Below are 22,461 nucleotides of genomic sequence, written 5' to 3'. Positions count from 1 at the left end.
GGTCTGTTTAGATTTTCTCCCGCTTCATGATTCAATCCTGGAAGGTTATATGTTTCTAGGAGTGTATCCATTTATTCTGGGATATGTCGGTGTATCATTTTTCACAGTAGTTCTTATGATCCTTTGCATTTCTGTGGTCTCAGTGGCAATGTCTCTTCTTTCATTTCCAATTTTATTTATTAATATTCTTTTTTTTCCTTTGTGCAGCTAAAGGTTTGTCAATTTTGTTGAACTTTTTAGATAACCAGCTCTTAGTTTTGTTGATCTTTTTATTGTTTTTCTAGTCTTTATTTCCTTTATTTCTACTCTAATCTATATTATTTTCTTGCTTCTGCTGACTTTTTCTAGTTTCTTGAAGTGTAATGTTAATTATTTATTTGAAGTTTTTTTTCTTTTCTATTATAGGCATTTAAACTTCCCTCTTAGAACTGCTTCTGTGGCATCCCATAAGTTTTGGTAAGTTGTGTTTTCATTTTCATTTGTCTCAATATTTTTAAATTTCCCTTTTGATTTCTTTTTTGACCATGAGTTGTTCAGGTGCATGTTGCTTACTTTCCATGTATTTGTGAATTTTTCAGTTTTCTTCCTGTTATTGATTTGTAGTTTCACACCATTGTGATAAGAAAAGATGCTTGATATGATTTCAGTCGTCTTAAATTTGGTAAAACTGGTTTTGTGGCTCAATATATCATCTGTCATGGAGAATGTTCTGTGTACACTTAAGGAGAATGTGTATTTTGCTGTTGTTGGATAGAACGTTCAGCACATGGCTGTTAGGTTCATTTAATCTAACGCGTACTTCAAGTTCAATGTTTCCTTATTTATTTTATGTCTTCATGATTTATGCAATGTTGAAAGTAGGATATTAAAGTCCCCTACTATTATTGTATTGTAGTCTCTCTCTCCTTTCAGATCGATTAATCTTTGCATTATTTTTGGTGCTACTATGTTCGGTACATATGTATTTATAATTGTTATATTCTCTTGATGAATTGACCCCTTTATCACCATATAATGATCTTATCTCTTGTGACAGTTTTTGACTTAAAGTCTATTTGGCCTGATATAAGAAAATAATTTTTTTTACAGCTTTATTTTTATTTCAAACTTTTATTCCTTGAGGTGGTAGAAAACTACTTAAGTCAACTTTAATCTCTAAGCACCTCCCCTCCACCCTCAGCAAGTTAAAAAAGCTTATGTAGTATCAAGGTAATTGGGAGGAGGAGCCCTTTAATCCTCCATGTTCTCTGTCTACATTGCCATCCTTTGAGATATCCAGGGTCCCATCAGGTCTTTGGCCACTTGTGCTTGCAGATCTGGAGAGATATATGTTGTTTCTACTTTTATGACTCCTTCATTTTCTATGGTTCTTCTGCAGTACTTCCATAAACCCAGAAAATCTGAAAGGTTTCTCAGTTAATTTTGAAACTTTATTTGCCAAGGTTGAGGACACGCACCTGTGACACAACCTCAGGAGGTTCTGACAACATGTGCCCAAGGCGGTCGGGGCACAGCTTAGTTTTATAAATTTTAGGGAGACATGAGACATCAATCAATGTATGTAAGAAGTACATTGGTTCGGTGTGGAAAGGCGGGACAACTCAAAGCAAAGGCAGGAAGACTCGAAGCAAGGAGGGGGCTTCCAGGTCACAGATAGGTGAGAGACAAAGGGTTGCTTGCATTCTTTTGAGTTTCTGATTAACCTTTACAAAAGAGGCAATCAGGTATGCATTTATCTCAGTGAGCAGAGGATAACTTTGGAAAGAATTGGGGGCAGGTTTGCCCTAAGCAGTTCCCAGCTGCTTTTTCCCTTTAGTGACTTTGGGGGCCCAAGATACTTTCCTTTCACACTTCCATGCCTATTGGGGATGCTCAGAAGTCCTTGTACTGCTCTTGCACCAGACTGGAGCAAAAGAAACTTTCAGTGGCTGTCTAAAGTCCTACTGGCCACCTGTCCCAGCTCTGCCCAGGCAAGAGTGCCTGACCTCTCCTGCTCTTGCCTCCCGTTATCCTACCTGGCACTTCCTCAGGGCTTATTACCTTTCTCTCTGGGATCTGTACTAACTCCTTTCCTCAGACTCTCCTCAAGCCTGAAGGATGCTTTTCTGTGCCAGGAGGCATGGGCACCTCTTGTCTCTGCCCTATGTTCTGTATGGCTAAGTGCCTAAGCTTTTGTAACCCAAAAGCTAAGATAAAACTTTCTTTGCTTTCTGCGGTTCTCTTTTATTTCCAAGGCAGTGTGAACAACCTATTCAATGGAGAGAAACGGCAAGAGGAGAATGGAGGGTGATAAATAAAATACCAAGGAGAAATGTGGGTTAATATACATGAGCCATCAAAACAAAACACAAAATCCTGTATAGTAGGTGGAATGGACATGTATTTTTGCTTCTGTAATGTGTGTGTGTACAGTATGTATATATTGCTGCAAACACACATGCGTAAGTGTTATAATTAACAAATTTGAAAATTTGTCATTTGAAATAATTTTTCACTGAGGCTGTTCCACATTCTAGGTTTGCTTCCTTTTAATTGGAGTTATAAGTGACAATTCCAGCAGATAAACTATTCTGCTGGAATATATACATCTAAATGAGTGTTTCCTCAAATATTCACCTCAGACTACTATATATCTTTTCCACTAATACTGCCATAGCCCCAAACATTTGCCAAGTTGTTTTTGGAATTGTTCTGAAAATGTCCGTAGTATATTAATAAGCTGAAATATGTCCATAGTAAATTACTTTTTCATTAAACCCAGCTCTATTCCCCACCCTTTCCCACCTCATTGATAAAAATATAGCTCCACTTGATCCATTTGCCTCTAAACCAACCTTAACTTTTGATTAGTTATGAACTTGTTGTGTAAAAGCAGTATGCAAAGATTTTTCCTCCTTTAAAACCATTTAAATGAAATGCTGAAAAACTCTGAAGTTGATTTTTAAAGCAAAGCTCAAAAATTGTTTTGATGACTGTATCACTCACACAAATGTGTAATTGCCAGAGTGGTTACGCTGAGGCAAACATTTACTTGAATGAATACGTGTTGGCAGCTTCCTTTAGAACAATAGTTCTCAACTTGGGAGGATTTTGCCCCATAGGGGACGTTTGGCAATTTCTGGAAATGTTTTTGATCATCTCAACTGGGGAGGACTTGTTCATGGCACTCGTGGATGGAAGCCAAGTTGTGGTTCTAAATATCCTGCAATAATCAGGACACTTCCCCACAACTAAGAATTGTCTGCCCCCAAATATCAATACTGTCGAGGTTGAGAAATCCTGCTTTAAACAAATAATTACTTTATAGTCATCCTTCATGTTTTAATATACTTCAGAGCTGCTGGTCACTTTCCTCTAGCCTCACAGCCTCTTTATTTTGTTTCTGCTAAAGTATAAAGGATGGGGACGAGAGTGGGGAATCAGTTCCAGTGAGAAAACAGATGAGGAAGGGAATACTAGGAAATGTGTAGATTAGTATCTAGGTGGAAGTTTCCCTAGCAACCTTTAAATTCTTACTAAGAAGTTTATTTCTTATCTCAGGGATTTTTCCTGCCAAAGATGGTAGGAGCAGAGACTTGGGGCCTCTGATTTTCTAGGGTCATAACCCAGAGAGAGACCATCTATGCAATACTGTTACCGTGTGTGGATCTTTGTTCTTAGAGCCCCCAGGATGGTGGCGGGCCGCTCCCAAGATGGCGGCGAGCCTTTTGTTCTCTGACCTGGGGTTCTTGGCCTCACAGATTCCAAGGAATGGAACCTTGGGCCATGTGGTGAGTGTTATAGCTCTTTTAGAAGCCATGGGTCACGGAAGAGAACCGTGGAACCTAGCGACTAGTGTTCAGTTTGGTTAGGATGAACCTGGGCACTTAGCCATGCAGGAACAATGGCGAGCCTCTAGCCCGATCGAGAGTGGTAATGGGCGCCTCACTGGATCAGAAGCACAGCGGACACCCTGCCGGATCCGGAGGGTTGGAAGTCAGTGGCGAGTCTCCGACGTCGGCGTTCAGCAGTGGTGGATGGCAAGCAAAAGTTCAGCTTGAGCCAGAGCAAATACGGACCAGAAGAGTGTGCAGTTGCAAGATTTAATAGAGTGAAAACAGAGCTCCCATACAACAGGAGGGTACCCAAAGGGGTTGCGGCTCCCTGCTGGAATGCCTGGGGTTTGTTAGGTAACAGGGGTACCTTAATGGCGCCAGTTTCGGGTTCTTTTCCCCTCCTTGACCGGGCACTGTCTGAACCCGCCAAAGGAGGGCCAATCAGAAAGAAGCATCTCCCGCCTTCCCTTGGGCCCACCCCATGTAGGCCCAAGGGATATAAAACCCAGCACACCAGCAGCTCTCTTCCCTTCCCCTTCCCCTTCCCTTCCCTTCCCTTCCCTTCCCTTCTTTCCCCTCCCCGCCCCTCCCCTCCCCTCCTCTCCTCTCCTCTCCTCTTCTCCTCTCTTCTCTTCCTTCTCTGCTCGATGCCTCCAATAAAGATCTCTTGACCTCGACGGGTGTAGTCTGATCCTTGCCTGCCTCTTTCAGGGTTTATATCCCAATCATTGTCCCTCCTCCTGTGCTCTCAGGTGATATATGATTTGACTATTTCTTTACCTCCTGCTTTTAGCCTAATTTGTATTTTTGTGAGCCCTCTTTACTACCTGATTGGTTGGGTGTGAGCTGAGTTACAAGCCCCGTGTTTAAAGGCGGGTGTGGTCACCTCCCCCAGCTAGGCTTAGGAATTCTTAGTCGGCCTAGGAAGTCCAGCTAGTCCTGTCTGTCAGTACCTTCCTCTCAGGGAGGCTTTCACCACCTTGTGGGCTGTGATCCCACTTCCCCGTTCTGACTCACATCTGGACTTCCCTGTCCCTATCTAATCAGTCACAGTTAGCTGCCTTTGCCTTTTTATTCTCCACACTGCTTTTGCTCAACAGCTTCTGCATTTGAAGGCATGTTCTGATCCGTTCTTCATTAAGCATTTATTATTTCTGCGGAATAGCTTGATTTGCCCTGTACCCTTCTCCTCCCTTACTCTGTACAAGGGTAAAGTTTCAAACACCCCATCCCCCATATGAGGCCAGACAAAGCTTCCCATAGGAAGGTTAGCTGTTTGGTTTTTACCCTGCAGTACCCAGTTCCACCACAGAGCTCCATCCCTATGTTGGTACCTTCCTGCAGTTCATTTCAATGTGTGGTCCCTTGAGCAGCATCTGTGGCTGGCCAGTTCTATTCTTCCAGATTTGTCCCTGATATGTGATTCGCAAAGCAGAGATCAGTGGGGAGGCCAGAACCTCCCAAACATCAAAAGAGAAAGAGAAAACCATATGGCTGTGTTCCTAGATTAAAGGTATGCCCTAGAAAGCCATGTGCTACCACTCCTTTCCCTCAGATACAGTGTCTCCAATGTCTGTTGCAGAATTAGAATAAATCTCTACATTTGAAAGTCTACCTGAAAGTGGTTGGCCATGATTTCTGGGCTCTTGTCTGGTGCTTCTCACTGCAAGCACCTCTGAGGTCCCATCCTCATCTGAGTGAATTCCAGTAAGATGCTGTCCCAGAGTTCTGCCTTCTGATCACTGTTGAAATAGACTTGGGCAAAAAGGACAAAGTGACCAGGTGCCCAGGCACACTGTGTATGTTCTGGTGTTAGGTCTACATCATGCTAACGTAGGCAGCTTGTGGCTCTGAGTAGTCTCCAGGTAGGTTGCCCTGTGGGAAGGGATTTCTGCTCTACGAAGAAGGCGCATTTCTCATGTTTGAACCTGACATCTTTAATTGGGGTCTAAAGAGGCAAATTAAGTCACTTCTTTACCAGATGACCGAGTTGTCATGTGATACTATCAAAATCAAGGAGCAGCATTCATGGGGCAGTTGCAGACGTGGGGCAATGAAACACCAGCACCAGTACTCATGAGTGAGCTCCTGTTTACTCTACTCCTGCCATATATTTTTCAGGCCTTTGGAGGCAGGCTGAGCTCTGACTGTGAGCCTTAGCTGTTCCTCTGAAGTATCTCTCTTGTTTCTTCCACCCTTAATGGAGGGGTGGTGATTTTTCTACTGCCTTATAATCTAAGGTAGCCCCAAATTCTGGGCCACTGCTTTCTTGTGATTACCTTCCTCTCAACCTCTCAATGTCTTCATTGCTGAGCTCTGATCTCTGACAACTGCTAAAAATATAGTCAGGTAGTATTATGGTACAATACTTCTTTTTTTAGTGTACTTTCTTCTTTTTCACAATCATGGGCCCCAGGACTTGGATATTGTATGCAGCTGGCACCTCTTTATTGTAGTCTTACAGGTAGATCATTTCAGACAAGTCCTCTGAGAGTCCTCCCAGAAAAAGGACAAGGATCTCTTGCTTCTGTCCTCTGCTGCTCACTTTGTAGGAGGTCCACATCCCCTTAGCAGCAGGATAAGATATTACCCTTGTTTAGAGTTTTAAGTCTCTGCTTCATTTCTTGGGTATCAGGAGTCTGTCAGATTAAAGTTCTTGAACTTTAATGTTTCCAGGGCTCTGTGGATGCTACCCCCAAACCCAAATCTAGTTCCTCTACTTGATTTTGCTTTAAGCAGCAACATGTCATCCTGGTATTTGGTGCCTGCTAGCTTAGGGCAGTGTTGAGCTAGCGCTTTGAAGATGCTGGAGTTCAGTCTCATGAGTCTATTTTTATCCCCATGGCTTCCAGGTCTGGGCAAAAAAAATTGTAGCAGTATTATCCTATTTATGAATTACCACTCTTCCTTTGAGAAATTGCATGTTCATGTTACCCAAATATGAGATGAGTTTCTGAACCTTTGTGGCATAACACCAACCTCTTTAACTACTGCATTGAGAGTTACAGTGGGTGCTTGTCCAAGAACAATCTGAACACCAAAGCTTCCTGTAACCCATCTTGAAGGGCCTCCCACTCCTCAAACTCTTGATAGTGTCTCTTCAGTCTTCTCATAATACCTCAAGCAATTAACCAACTCCCTGCTCCAGCTCTCTGCTCCATGAAAAGTTTGTGTGGACCATATTGAGACTATGGGGCACCTCCACTAAACTTAGGCCAGCCATGGTCAGACCTGGGATGAGGCAGGGATGCATCAAGGGGATAGGTTTGTAGATCATTTTTAGTTTTCCTTCTCTATCCAGTTCTCTTGTGCTCAATAGTCTGGTGAGCTTCATTCATACAAGAGCCTTGATTTTTAAGCCATTGCCAGGTCTGAACTTCTTTGCCATCAAATATTCTAAATTGTCTTTTCGGGTCCTGGTTCTGCTGTTAACTAAAGGATATCTCTACTACCTATACACCTATACCACATGGAGTAAATTGCTCCCTCTGATTTTTTTTAGAGATGGTGTCTTGCTGTGTTGCCCAGGCTCAAGCAGTCCTCCCACCTCAGCCTTTCATGTAGCTGGAACTACAGGCACATGCCACCATGCCAGGCTTGCCTCCTATCTTTATGTGCCCATCGTCTAGCAATCAAGTGCCCATGATGAGTCATGGTAAAAGAAGGCAAAGATATGTCTGGGTCTAGTCTAGGGGTATCACTATACTTGCAATATAATTCAATTGTTAACACTTTTCTAAACCAGTCAGTCCCTACAATGTAACATTGGCATCCAGTCCATCACTCTTAGCTCATGAGGAAATTCTCAGTAGTTCGTGTTCAGTTCCAACAAGGTAAGGGGGATCAGGTTTTTCTGTTGTGCCCCATCCCTGTGCAATTGTGGATGTTCCTTCTGTTCTGGTGGGCCCACAAATAGTAAAGACTATGGACAGGACAACAGATTATCTACAAGCAGTGGATTAGTGAGAGAGGAGTCCACACTCCAAAAAGCTATGGTTACCGGATCTTTTTCATACCTCTGTAGTCCTTCATCTCCTGCTGGCTTTGATGACATCTACTCCTGCCTCATCCAGTTTGGGTTCTTCCTCTGTCTGCCTTTCCTCCTTCCTTCATCTCAGTCTTGTGTAGTTTTTAGGATTGGAGAAACCACCTTTCTTGGCTGCCTGTGAATATTTATGACCTGCATTAGAGTGTGGTTTCTTTGAGTCTTTGTGCTTCAGTGAGGACTGGGGAGGGGAAAATGGCCTATGTGGAGGCAGTGAAAGAAGAAGAGGAAAAAATCGCATAGAAACAGAATAACACTTTGAAGTCTAACCCTGCCACATGGCTTGTAAAACTAAAATATTTCACTCTGATTCTGAATAACTCAATGAGCATTATTTCAGTACTTTAATTTTGAGAATAATGGGTCAAGGGCTAGTATATCGGTGGTTAAGGTGAGGGGGAAATGTAGCTTTTTGTGTGGTCTAAAACACTCATACTAAGACAATTGGAAGACACAATGGGAAGAATCATACAATCTGTTATATGCTAGCTCTTAAAGTAAAAGTAGTAGAGTTTTTTCTAGATTTGTTCCATAAACTGCCATTTATCTGTACCAGATAATGAGATGGCCAGATGTTTTCCTATTAAATTGGCACAACTTAAAAAAATATATTTTAGATTTGGGGGAACATGTGCAGGTTTCTTACAAGGGTACAGTGTGTGATGCTGAGATTTGGGCTTCTATTACCCTTGTCACCCACATAGTGAACATAGTACCCATAGGAGGTTTTACAGACTACATCTTCCTCTCTCCTTTCCTCTTCCTCCTCCCCCATTTTGAAGTCCCCAGTGTCTAATCTTTATGTCTGTATGTCCCCATAAATTGGTACAATTTCTCTCTCTAAATGATAAATGGCTGATTTTGGCTGGGTACGGTTGCTCACGCCTATAATCCTAGCACTTTGGGAGGCAGAGGCAGGCGGACTGCTTGAGCCCAAGGAGTTTGAGACCAGCCTGAGCAACACAGTGAAACCCATGTCTACAAAAAATAAAACAATTAGCCAGGCATGGTTGGCACACTTTGGTAGGCCCAGCTACTTGGGAGGCTGAGACAGGAGGATCGCTTGAGCCCGGGCAGTTGAGGCTGCAGTGAGCCAAGCTCTCTAAGTGCACTCCAGCCTGGGTGACAGAGCCAGATCCTGTCTCAGAAAAAAACAAAACAAAACCAAAAAAACAAACAAAAAACCACCCTAAAACTAAAACAAAAGGATAAGTTTGATTGAATGCTCATTTAAAAAAATCAGATTCTGTGCTACAAACCTTACAAATATATATTATTTAATATTTGTATTAATTAATTGTATCAGAACAACTCTATGAGTTAGTTTCTTTTATCTTGGTGGGTAATGAATGGAATTCCCATTTTACAGATTAGGAAATTGAGCTGTAATTTTGCTGGAGTCACACAGCTATTAAATGGTGGGATTGAAAAACTAAGGTTGTTGTGAGCCCAGAGCCCCTGCTCACAACCACACATTACCCCTTTGCTGTAGAGATGAGAGATGATTTTTTAGGAAAATAAGAGTCCAGGCCGACTCTGGCAAGACCCTGGCATCACCACAGCCAGTCTTGAGTCTGAACTCAGCTGAGAAGACTGGGTGTATCAATACAGAGGCCATGCTGACATGCCTTCCTGGACTTGGAGAAATCCTCTGGAGGGGATGAACTCTTAAAGAATTTAGACAAAATTCCTATTTTGGGTGTATCTGCATATGTGCATTTGTGTATGGGTTTTTAAGTAGGAATGTTCCAGTAAAGGTACAGCTGATTTTATTCTTTATTTTTAGATAGGTAAAATATCCATATGAGCCACAAAACAACGGTATAAAATCTTCCTTCCATTCCTTCAGCCCAGTTTGTACCCCATTCCCTTTTTCATGTCTACCTCTTAAGAGTTCCTTTTATACAACTATGAGTAAATGTAAAATTATATTCATATGCCTTTTCTCCTTTTATATACAAGGTCATCATTTTTAAATTTTGTACTTTCTTTGTTTTTTTCTTTTCGAGAAAAGAAAGAAGACCAGTGAGGAGAAACTAGCCTTATTATTTATTAAAAGGTATTATAAATCTGCAATAATTAAGACAGTGTGGCACTGGCACATGGGCGACTCTTTTTGTCGCCCAGGCTGGAGTGCAATGGCGCAGTCTTGGCTCACTGCAACCTCTGCCTCCCAGGTTCAAGCGATTCCCCTGCCTCAGCCTCCCGAGTAGCTGGAATTACAGGTGCCTGCCACCATGCTCGGCTAATTTTTGTATTTTTGTAGAGACAGAGTTTCACCATGTTGGCCAGGCTAGTCTCGAACTCCTGACCTCAGATGATCTGCCCACCTCAGCCTCCCAAAGTGCTGGGATTACAGACGTGAGCCACTGCACCCAGCTCTTTGCTTTTTTCAAATAGTGATTTATCTTGGAAATAGTTCCATATCAACACATGGAGAGGTTCTTCATTCTTATTTACAATGTCATAATATTTCATGGTGTTAAATCTAGACATTTGGATTGTTTCTAGTCTTTTGCTCTTACTGATGCAATGAATAAACTTGCATATATGCCACTCTGAATATGTGTATGTATTTATACAGGATAAGTTTCTAGAAGTAGAAATGCTATGTTAAAAGTATGCATTTATAATTTTGACTGATAATGGCAAATTATCCCAAGAGTTACACTAATTTGTACTTCCACTAGTAATGCATGAAGAGAGAGAATTTCCCACACTCCTGCCAACACAGTTAATGGTTGTCTGGATTTTGGCTATTTTGATAAAAAGTGTTTGGATTTTGGCCTATTCAATAGATAAAAAATACTGCAGATTATTTAAATATGATTAGTTAACAACTTTTCATATGTTTAAGTGCCACTTGTATTTCCTTTTCTGTGAACTTTGCCCATTTCCTATTGACTTAAGGTCTTTTATCAATTTCTAGAAACTTGTCATATATTAGGGAGAGTAGCCCTTGTCTATGATATGAATTGAACATATTTTTTACTGTTTGCCATTTATGATTAAATTTGTTAGCCTTCTCTTATGTCTTCTGAATTTTAGGTCTTAGTAAGCCTACAAGGTTATAAAAGTCTTCTACTATGTCATCTAGTGATTTCATGGTTCTGTTTTTCTTAAATATTTGCTTTATTTGGAGTTTATCTTGGTTTATATTATAACACTTGGATTGAACCTTTTTTTCTCAGATGGCTGTCCAGGTGTACCACACCATGTAGTGAATAATGTCTGGTAATTCAGTGCCCAATCATTGGAAATGCCACCTTTATCATATACCATATGCCATATATAATTTTATCTATACTTACATAAATAAAATGGCTTTACTTTAGAATCCTAGAGGAAAGTCTGAATTTTCTTGTGGGAACCCTAGAGGATTTTTTTTTTTAAGGCCGAGTCTCACTCTGTTGCCCAGGCTGGACCAGGCTGGACCAGGCTGGAGTGCAGTGGCGCAATCTGCTCACTGCAGTCTCTGCCTCCTGGGTTCAAGCAATTCTCCTGCCTCAGCCTCCTGAGTAGCTGGGATTATAGGCGCCCGTCACCATGCTTGGCTAGTTTTTGTATTTTTAGTAGAGATGGGGTTTCACCATGTTGGTCAGGCTGGTCTCCAACTCCTGACCTCAGGTGATCTGCCTGCCTCGGTCTCCCAAAGTGCTGGGATTACAGGTGTGAACCACCACACCCAATTTTTTAAAATCGTGGTAAAATGTACCTATTATTTTTACCATTTTATATATATTTTCATTTAAATGGTTACCACTTTAACCATTTTTTTTTTTTTTTTTTTTTTTTTTTTTGAGACGGAGTCTCGCTGTCGCCCAGGCTGGATTGCAGTGGCGCGATCGCGGCTCACTGCAGGCTCCGCCCCCTGGGGTTGACGCCATTCTCCTGCCTCAGCCTCCCGAGCAGCTGGGACTACAGGCGCCCGCCACCTCGCCCGGCTAATTTTTTTTTTGTATTTTTAGTAGAGACGGGGTTTCACTGTGTTAGCCAGGATGGTCTCGATCTCCTGACCTTGTGATCCGCCCGCCTCGGCCTCCCAAAGTGCTGGGATTACAGGCGTGAGCCACCGCGCCCAGCCAGACCATTTTTAAGTGTGAATTTCCATGGCATTAAGTACGTTTACATTGTTGTGCAGCCGTCACCACCATCATCTCTAGAACTTTTTCATGTTCCCACCACATGGCTTTGAATCAAATATACCAGTAATTTTACGACACACCATTCATTTATAAGGTGAGCCCTGATTTTACAGATGTTAAAATATGGTAAAATATACATCTTAGGTATATTTTAGTTACTAAAATATTTAGTTACTGAAACATAGTCTCAATTTTCAAGTGTATTTAGTTTATTTCTGAACATTCTAATCTATTACATTCATTTGTCTCTCCCTGTGCCAGTGCCACACTGTCTTAATTACTGCAGATTTATAATATCTTTTAATACCTAATAAGGCTAGTTTCTCCTCACTGGTCTTCTTTTTCAGATTTCTTTCTCCAGTTATTCTTGTCTATCTGTCTAGATAAACTAAGCAGCTTTTCCTTGGATACTACAGACCTTCCTTTCCCTCTTTCTGTCTCTATTCTACTTAAATTATAAAAATTTGCATGTAGATGACTTTATGAGGCCTGAAGATGAGCTCTAAGTCTAGGATCAGTTTATCTTCTCTGAAAGTTTGTGTATCTCTTGACTTTCTTCTCCAGGGTTTCGGCTTTAGCTTTGCCACTTCAAGTGCAGTCCGTTCCTGAATTATGTTGTCAGCATAAAAGGGAGCTGCTCCTATGAAAGTTCTTAGAGTCATTTACTGCTTTTGAGTCTTGTACATAGAATATTAGTCTTTTTCAGTGATGTTAGCAGTGTCTCTAGAAGGATGGAAAATCCGAAATGTCTGCAACTGCATCAGGGTTTAAAGTAATTTGCTAATGCATTTGCCTTCAGTGGGAGTTTGTTGTCTTGCCAGTTATTCGTATTAAATTTTTAGCATTTTAAATAATGTATTACTATAAGCTTGACTTTATTTGCATTTATAGATCATAAACTCATTTCTGTTTTATTTTACTGAAGAATCCATTAAAAGAGCCAGTAAATCCTGTGGAAAATGGCCTTCAGTGATCTTACATCAAGGACTGTTCATCTTTATGATAATTGGATCAAAGATGCTGGTGAGTAACCACATTTCCTAATTGAGGTTCATCCTTCCTTTTTATGTCAGATTCTCATATTTAATAGGGTTTCATTGGAACAGAATGAGAGACTTTGCAACTTAACAGTCCCTTATTACTAGTTAACGAAGAGGAAGTGCACGAGTTTCATTACAGATATTTACAAAGATGGAGCTACACAGATGTTCATTACAATGTTTACAGTAATGAAAATAGCCTAGATATCCAGTGAAGGGAACTGATCAATAAATGATGGCTCATTCTAACTTAGTAGCCGTTAAAAGTGATTTTGGAAGGACAGTGCTCTTCAGCTTGATTCTTCCCTAATGCTCCTGAGGGAAATTACAGTTACTGCCAACTCTTTTTTTTTTTTTTTTGAGATGGAGTCTCGCTCTGTTGTCCAAGCTGGAGTGCAGTGGCGCAGTCTCGGCTCACTGCAACCTCCGCCTCCTGGGTTCACACCATTCTCCTGCCTCAGCCTCCCGAGTAGCTGGGACTACAGGCGCCCACCACCACGCCTGGCTAATTTTTTGTATTTTTAGTAGAGATAGAGTTTCACTGTTAGGATGGTCTCGATCTCCTGACCTCGTGATCCGCCTGCCTCAGCCTCCCAAAGTGCTGGGATTACAGGCGTGAGCCACTGCGCCCGGCCACTGCCAACTCTTTTGAATGAAAGAGTTGCAGCCCCCAGGAACCTGTCAGAGTGAACAGGGAACAGAAAAACCAGGGAATGACTGCCTGGGACACCTCTGTGTGATTCTGATATGCCTCCCTTTTACCCTTGCCCATTTATTTTAAAAGTCAATGTTTCAGAAAACGTTAATGCCATAGCAAGAAGTTTAAAATATGTTAAATGAAATCAGGTTATAAAATACTCCATACATTTCTTTCATGGGGTTTAGTAGTTATCTCTGGGTAGTAGGATTATGGGTAATTTTTATTTCCTTAGTTGTATTTCTCTACATATTTTTAAATCACAACAAATATGTTGTGTTGCTTTTATAACCATTTTTTAAAGTTTTCAAAGCAGAACAAAAGTAAAATTTCAAAAACAAAGAATCAGAGCATCTTAGAGCTGAGATGGATCTTAGATATCATCGAAGCTAATGCCTCATTTTACAGTTGAAGAAATGTGACCTCAAAGTCAAGGTTAGTTGATGGCAGAAAAGACTAGAACCTATGTGTTCTGGTTATTAGTTGTAGTACTCTGGTATTTAACATTTGAGTTTATTTTTGAGATACTGAGCTATACATACTCACCACCATCACTACTTTAGGTTGATTCTTACCTATCAGCTAGAAATTGCAAGTCTACCAAATTCAGGAAGGAAATGCACCACCTGTTGGCACCTACCACAGTTGAAATTATAGTCAAATTTACAATGATTTCAGCAAAGATACACTGTTTCATCATTTGCAGCTTTCTCAGCAGACTACTAAAGACCAAATTTATCTCACTAAAAATGTTCCCAACAGTTTTTCCTTTGAGGAATGCCAAGGTTCTTTGTAAGTATCTCACAGAGAGAGAAGCTTCACTGTGGTAGGGGATACATAGTGACTATGCCTATCTTTTCTTCTTCTTTTTTTTTTTTTCTTAGTTTTCCAATATATGTAATGATACACAGAATATTCAGGTTTCTTTAGGGGTCATCCTTCTCTGAAGGTTTACAGTAGTTCTCATAAAGTCTGTATTAATTTAAATACTAATATTTTCATTGCTTTTCAAAGAGAGGTGTGCCTTGCTACCTGAACTCTCACTATTTGAACTTAGGAACCAAGTAGATTTGGGTATAGTTTTTGAAATAGAGTTATTGGAAGAACAGATCTCTTGCTATCCAATTCTTGATAGTCACTATCCCAGATACAAGAATCCAAGAGACTCAAATAATCGATATGCTAACTCAAGAGCTGAATAGATGTAGATAATGATAAATATCTATGTATTCCTAGAAGTTAAAAATGCCTTAATATGAACTTCTTTAGAATTCCACTTCCACTTTTATCCATGGATCAACTCCGTAATTTTTATTAGGAATACCTACACTGAAATTGCTGAGTGAAATTAGATTAGATGTGGAGTGGAGGCCTGACAAGAGCATTGCAAACGGTGCAGGGAAGATGAGGGGAGAGAGGCAGGGAGAAGGCAAGGAATACTTGTATTTGAAGTTATGCTTATTTGAAGACTTGGGAGGGGAGAGAGGATATGGGGATTTGGAGTGAGAAGACCTAGATTTAAGGTCTGACACTGCTATAGCCCAGCTGGATGATCTTGAACACGTTATTTATTGGCTGTGAGTCTTTGTTTCTTTATTAGCAAAACATAAGTGAGAATAGCATCTACCAGCTACCAGATAACATACATGAAAGTGCTCTGCTGTTTCGGAAGTATCCCAGCGTAAATAGTGGTTCTGGTTGTTACAGATGATAGATTTCATCTGAAAATACTCTTCATATAGCATATACTTAAAAATTGTTTTCTTTACATTATTTTTTTCCCAAGCATGGTCTAAAAGGGTTAAAATGTTTTGTTTTGAGATATACAGCCTTATGAAAAACCCTGTTAGGCCTAACAGGAAAGTTTTTTCCTTCTACTTAGTGAGTTATTGATCTCTGAGATCCATTAGGAATCATTTCTGGCCATCTTAGTCCAGTTTTAGTTTGCTTACCCTGGAAATGTCTGAAGTTATGATCAAGGGCCAAGAATTTCAAGTGTATTCTTGGCTTTAGCCCTAACCCTGAGTAGCCTAAGGAAACTTACTGATATTCATTGGTTTTCTGATTGCTAGAGAAGTAGTGGTCATGCATAGTTATTTCATGTGGAAAAATTCCACAGCTACAGAATAAAAAATGGTTTAATTAATACTTAGCTCTAAGAGGATTTATTTGGATTCTTAGATGTGAAATGTGAGAGTTTGAAATAATGCTATAGTAGCATTTTGGATTATGGAGAAATGAAAAGGTTTTTAATGTTTAAAATACAGCTTTCCTTGCATTTGATTAGAAATGATGACTTTTCAGACTTAGTCATGATACTTTTTTTGCAAGAAGATGAAGTATGCGTAAGATTGCTGCCATTCTGAAACTTTAGTACTTCAAAAAGTACTTAAGGTACATGTTTGCTTTTCCTTCCAGCTTCTTCATTTCATTGGTACTTGGAATCTTAAAGATGTACTCTTTCAGCCAGTACCTGCTACTTAAGAAGAGAATACTCTCTTAGAAGCAGTTGATGGAAAAGCCCATTAATATTCTATGTATGTGGCATTCTGCTTTCCCTATGCTCTCTCCCTGGGACACTCTTAGAAAAGAATTATTAAGCTAGTAATAAATCAGAACTTTGGTAATCATTGGGGTATAGACTGTCAGACCGCCTGCCTTCCCATCCTCTGCTTCTATCATGGCTCTACTCATGACACTTAAACCAAATCTGATGCCGAAAAGAAGGTACATGAAACATCCCCCACCCCATTAGCCTTTTGTTTCTGGGGAAGACAGAGCACCTCATGCCTAACCCTAACTTTTGCAACTTATGTAATGATACAGGGAACATTCAAGTTTCTTTAGGGGTCATCCTTTTATGAAGGTTTATAGTAGTTCTCATGAATTCAGTATTTAACTTCAATACTAACATTTTCATTGCTTTTCAAATAGAGGTGTGCCTTGCTACCTGAACTCTCATTATTTGAGCTTAGAAACCAAGTAGTTTTTGGTGCAGTTTTTTGAAATAGAGCTGTTTGGAAGAACAGATCCCCTGCTATCCAACTTTTGCTATTCACTATCCCAAATGGGATCATAAACAGAGTCAGAATTAACTTTAACTGTCACCCAGCAGGTGCATTGATACTCCCTGTAACATGCCCACTACCTTACATGGAAGTGGACTCTGTATTCAGAAAGGTATAACTGTTGCTGAGAGAGAAGGCCAGAAAAGTGAACAATGGCCAGAGTCATGGGTGTCATCCCAATGATTTTGTATTTTATTTGCTCAGTAAGGGAGAGCTAATTTAAGCAATTTTATTTCTCAGTAAGGGAGAGCTAATTTAATCCGAGGAAGAATTTAAGGGCAACTTGATTTTTAGAAAATGAATTTGACAATTGCATGGAAGACCAATGTAGCAGATTGGATCAGGAGGCAGTGAAACCATATAAAAGACTATTGAAGAGTACCTAGTGAGGGGTGCTGTAGCCCTAAATACAGGTGAGGAAACGTGGTCTCACACCAGACCCCTAGCTCTTAACTATGACAGTTCATCACGGTCACCAATTAACAAATCATTGGCTGCTGACAAATTATAATTACATATATTTATGGAGTACAAAGTGATGTTGTGATATATGTATCCAATATAAAATGATTAATTCAATCTAAATAGCATATCCATCACTTCAAATACTTTTTGTGGTAAAAACATTTGAAATTTACTCTTTACAATTTTGAAATATACATTATTATTAGCTCTAGTTATCATGCTGTGCAATAAATCTCGAAAAGATATTTCTTCTGTTGAACTGAAACTTTGTACCCTTTGATCAACATCTCCCTATTCCCCCAGCCCCCTGGCCTCTGGTAACCACCATTCTACTCTGCTTATATAAATATGATTATTTTAGACTCCTTTATAAGTGATAACATGTCTTGCCTTTTTGTGCCTGGTTTATCTTACTTAGCATAATGTCTTCCAAGTTCATCCATATTGTCACAAATGATAGGATTTTCTTTTTGAAGGCTGAATAATAGTCCATTGGTTATTTCTATCTATATATCTACAGGTCTGTAATTCAGAAAGGCATAACTTTAGATTGACAGATATCACATTTTCTTTATCCATTCACCCACTGATGGACACTTAGGTTGATTCCACATCTTGGCTATTATGAATAATGCTGCAGTGAACATGAGAGTGCAGATATCCCTTCAATATGCTGATTTCATTTCCTTTGGATATATATCTGGAAGTGAGATTGCAGGATCATATGGTAATTCTATTTTTAGTTTTTTATAGAGCCTCCACGTAGTTTTCCTTATAGCTATAGTAATTTACAGTCCCACTAACATTGTACAAGGGTTCTCTTTTCTCCACATCCTTGCCAATGCTTGTTATCTTTTGTCTTTTTGATAACATGTAAGGTTATATCTCTTTGTTTTTTTAATTTGCATTTTCCTGATGATTAGTGATGTTGAGAATTATTTTCATCTATCCGTTGGCCATTTGTCATCTTTTGAGAAATGTATATTCAGGTCCTTTGCCCATTTAAAAAAATGGATGCACAGAAACCATGTCCTAGGATTCTGATTCAATTGGACCAAGGTTGTTTTTTGCAATTTGACTTTTAAATACTGCAGAGGCAATTTGGCTGTGCTAGCAGAATTGAGATCTGCTATAATAACAGTAGCAAGCTTATTGAGCACTTAGGCTCTTTACATATAGTAGCTCAATCAATCCTCTATGAAATACATGCCTTTTAATGCCCAATTTGCAGATGAGGAAACTAAATACAGAGAAGGTGAGTGAATTGCCCAAGGTGACATAGCGAGCTAGTGGGAGAACCAGGATCAGAATGCAGACTGTCTGACTCCAGAGTTTTGCTGAAATAGAATTTCTAAAGCTTGGTATTTTAAATTAACCAGTGTTTCCCATAATTATTTTTTTATCTGTAGAACTTGAAAGTCATGTACAGGACTTAAGGTGTGTGCTGAAAATATTAAATTACGGGAAAAAATTATTTATTTTAAAATTATTTTGTTCTGCTTCCTGAGCCAGCCCAGCATGCTTTTCCTGGCTTGTTTTCTTTCTACTGCTACCAGAGGAAGAACAGAGAAATGATGTCATTTGATTTTTCCCCCTCCTGAGTCAATGAAAGAATAAAATAAAATATATCTCTAATTCAGCAATTCTTTTACTGACATTTAAGCTCATTTCTTTTTTTTTGAGACGGAGTCTTGCTCTGTCACCCAGGCTGGAGTGCAGTGGCCCGATCTCGGCTCACTGCAAGCTCCGCCTCCGCCTCAGCCTCTCCGAGTAGCTGGGACTACAGGCGCCCGCCACCACGCCCGGCTAATTTTTTGTATTTTTAGTAGAGACGGGGTTTCACTGTGGTCTCGATCTCCTGACCTCGTGATCTGCCTGCCTTGGCCTCCCAAAGTGCTGGGATTATAAGCGTGAGCCACTGCGCCCGGCCTTAAGCTCATTTCTAACCGTATGTGTGTTGACTATTAATAATAGAATCATTTGAAATTGTTTATAAAGCAAAAGAAAAAACAAAAGCCAACTAAACTCTCACCATGCAAAGGTGGCGATGTAACATCCTTCCAGAGGTCTTCTTTTGTTTTTTTTTGTTTTTTTTTTTTTTTTTGAGACAGGGTCTTACTCTGTTGCCCAGGCTGGAGTGCAATGGCCTGATCTCTGGTTCACTGCAACCTCCACCTCCCGGGCTCTTCTCACGCCTCAGTCTCCCAGATAGCTGTGATTATAGGCGCGCGCCACCATGCCTGGCTAATTTTTGTATTTTTAGTAGAGACAGGGTTTCACCATGTTGGCCAGGCTGGTCTCAAACTCCTGACCTCAAGCAATCACCTGCCTTGGCCTCCGAAAGTGCTAGGATTACAGGTGTGAGCCATGGCGCCTGGCCAGTATTGTTTTCATTAGTTTTTTATTTCATTAGCAATAAAAACTAGACATAGTAATATGAATCTCATCTTGAACTGTAGTTACCATAATTCCCATGTGTCGTGGGAGGGACCCAGTGGGAGGTAACTGAATCGTGGGCGCAGTTCCCCCATGCTCTTCTCATGATTGTGAGTTCTCACAAGATCTGATGGTTTTTTAAGCATCTGGCATTTCCCCTGCTGGCACTCATGAGGTGCCTTATGTCATGATTGTAAGTTTCCTGAGGCCTCCCCAGCAAATTTAAATCTCTTTCCTTTATAAATTACCCAATCTTGGGTATTTCTTCATAGCAGTGTGAGAATGGGCTAATACAGTAAATTGGTATCTAAGAGAATAGGGCGCTATTATAAGGATACCCGAAAATGTGGAAGTGACTTTGAAACAGCCTAAAGGCAGAAGTTGGAGCAGTTTGGAGGGATGAGAAGAAGACAGGAAAATATGGGAAAGTTTGGCCGGGCATCGTGGCTCATGCCTGTAATCCCAGCACTTTGGGAGGCTGAGGCGGGTGAATCACCTGAGGTCGGGAGTTCACAACCAGCCTGACCAACATAGAGAAACCGTGTCTCTACTAAAAAATACAAAATTAACTGGGCGTGGTGGTGCATGCCTGCAATCCCAGCTACTGGGGAAACTTAGGCAGGAGAATCACTTGAACCCGGGAGGCGGAGGTTGCAGTGAGCCGAGATTGTGCCGTTGCACTCCAGCCTGGGCAACAAGAACGAAACTCTGTCTAAAAAAAAAAGGGAAAGTTTGGAACTTACTAGAGACTTGTTGAATAGCTTTGACCACAGTGCTGATAGTGATATGGACCATGAAGGTCAGGGTGAGGTGGTCTCAGATGGAGATGAGGAATTTATTGGGAACTGGAATAAATAATACTATGCTTTAGAAAAAAGACTGGCAGCATTTTGCCCCTGCCCTAGAGATCTGTGAAACTTTTAACTTGAGAGAGTTAATTTAGGGTATCTGGCAGAAGAAATTTCTAAGCGGCAAAGTATTCAAGAGGAAGAACCATAAAAGTTTGGAAAATTTGCAGCCTGATGATGCAATAGAAAAGAAAATACAATTTTCTAGGATGAAATTCAAGCCTGCTGCAGAAATTTGCATAAGTAGCAGGAGCTGAATGTTAGTCACCAAGACAATGGGGAAAATGTCTCCAGAGTATGTCAGAGAGACCTTGGTAGCAGCCCCTCCCATCACAGACCTGGAGGCCTAGGAGGAAAATATGGTTTTTGGGGCTGGGCCCAGGGCTCCCTGCTGTGTGCAGCCTAGGGACTTGATGCCCTGCATTCCAGCTACTCCTGGAATGGCTAAAAAGGGCCAAGGTGCAGCTTGGGCCGTGGCTTCAGAGGATGCAAGCCCCAAGCTTTGGCAGCTTCCACATGGTGTTGAGCCTGTGAATGCACAGAAGTCAAAAATTGAGGTTTGGGAACCTCTACCTAGATTTCAGAGGATGTATGGAAACTCCTGGATGTCCATGCCGAAGATTGCTGCAGAGGTAGAGCCCTCATGGAGAACCTCTGCTAGGTCGATGTGGAAGAGAAATGTGGGGTCAGACCCCAAACACAGAGTCCCCACTTGGGCAGTGCCCAGTGGAGCTGTGAGAAGAGGGCCAGCATCCTCCAAACCCCAAAATGGTAGATCCACTGATAGCTTGCACTGTGCACCTGAAGAAGCCACAGACAGTCAGTTCCAGCCAGTGAAAACAGCAGGAAGGGGCACTGTACCCTGCAAAGCCACAGGGGCAGAGCTGCCCAAGGACATGGGAGCCCACCTCTTGCATCAGTATGATCTAGATGTGAGACGTGGAGTCAAAGGTGATCATTGTGGAGCATTAAGATTTAATGCCTGCCCTATTGGATTTTGGACTTACATGGGGCCTGAAGCCCCTTTGTTTTGGCCAATTTCTGCCATTTGGAATGGGTTTATTTACACAGTGCCTGTATCTCCATTGTATCTAGGAAATAACTAACTTGCTTTTGATTTTACAGGCTCATAGGCAGAAGGGACTTGCCTTGTCTCAGATGAGACTTTGCATTTGGACTTTTGAGTTAATGCTGGAATGCATTAAGACTTTTGGGGACTGTTGGGAAGGCATGATTGTGTTTTGAAATGTGAGGACATGAGATTTGGGAGGACCCAGGGGCAGAATGATATGGTTTGACTGTGTCCCCACCCAAATTTCATCTTGAATTATAGTTCCCATAATCCCCACATGTTATGGAGGGATCTGGTGGGAGATAATTGAATCATGGGGACAGTTTCCCCGTGCTGTTCTCGTGATTGGTTCTCACAAGAGCTGATGGTTTTATAAGTGTCTGGCATTTCCCCTGCTGGCACTCATTCTCTCTCCTGCCACTTCATGAAGAGGTGCCTTCTGCTATGATTGTGAGTTTTCTGACGTCTCCCCAGCCATGCAGAACTGTGAGTCAATTAAACCTCTTTCCTTGGTAAATCACCCAGTCTCGGGCATTTCTTCGTAGCAGCGCAGGAGTGGACTAATACAATGATGTTCATGTATTTAAGGTTTGCACTACCCACTTATAAAATAAATCTATCAAAGTTTGATCAGTTCTAATTTTTTCCCTTGGTCCCTGGTTCTGTGACAACTTTTATTTATGGAGACTTCCTTTGTGACATACAGACCCATAGCAAGCATTCCTTGTGGTGGTTTTAATTGCACAAAGCAACCAGACATCCTAGAAAGTTTGCCATTGTTAAAAGGAAGGAGGGGAACCAATAGAAGCAGTAAAAGATTTCAGTGATGT

At 40.9% G+C, this 22,461-nt stretch overlaps 1 protein-coding gene across 1 annotated transcript in view; it reads left to right on the top strand.

The window, feature by feature from the left end:
- Positions 1–432: 432 nt before the first annotated feature.
- ELOVL7 (ELOVL fatty acid elongase 7) overlaps positions 433–22,461 on the top strand; it is a 50,664-nt gene continuing 28,635 nt past the window's right edge. The window contains exons 1-2 of the mRNA XM_058433990.1: positions 433–456; positions 12,931–13,028. Of these exons, the coding sequence (XP_058289973.1) occupies positions 12,965–13,028 (64 nt within the window). The 5' untranslated portion in view covers positions 433–456; positions 12,931–12,964. The remainder of the gene's footprint in view (positions 457–12,930; positions 13,029–22,461) is intronic.

This window comes from Hylobates moloch, unplaced genomic scaffold, assembly GCF_009828535.3.
Source record: "Hylobates moloch isolate HMO894 unplaced genomic scaffold, HMol_V3 SCAFFOLD_23, whole genome shotgun sequence".
Lineage (NCBI taxonomy): Eukaryota > Metazoa > Chordata > Mammalia > Primates > Hylobatidae > Hylobates > Hylobates moloch.
This window is presented reverse-complemented; position numbering and strand designations above follow the sequence as displayed.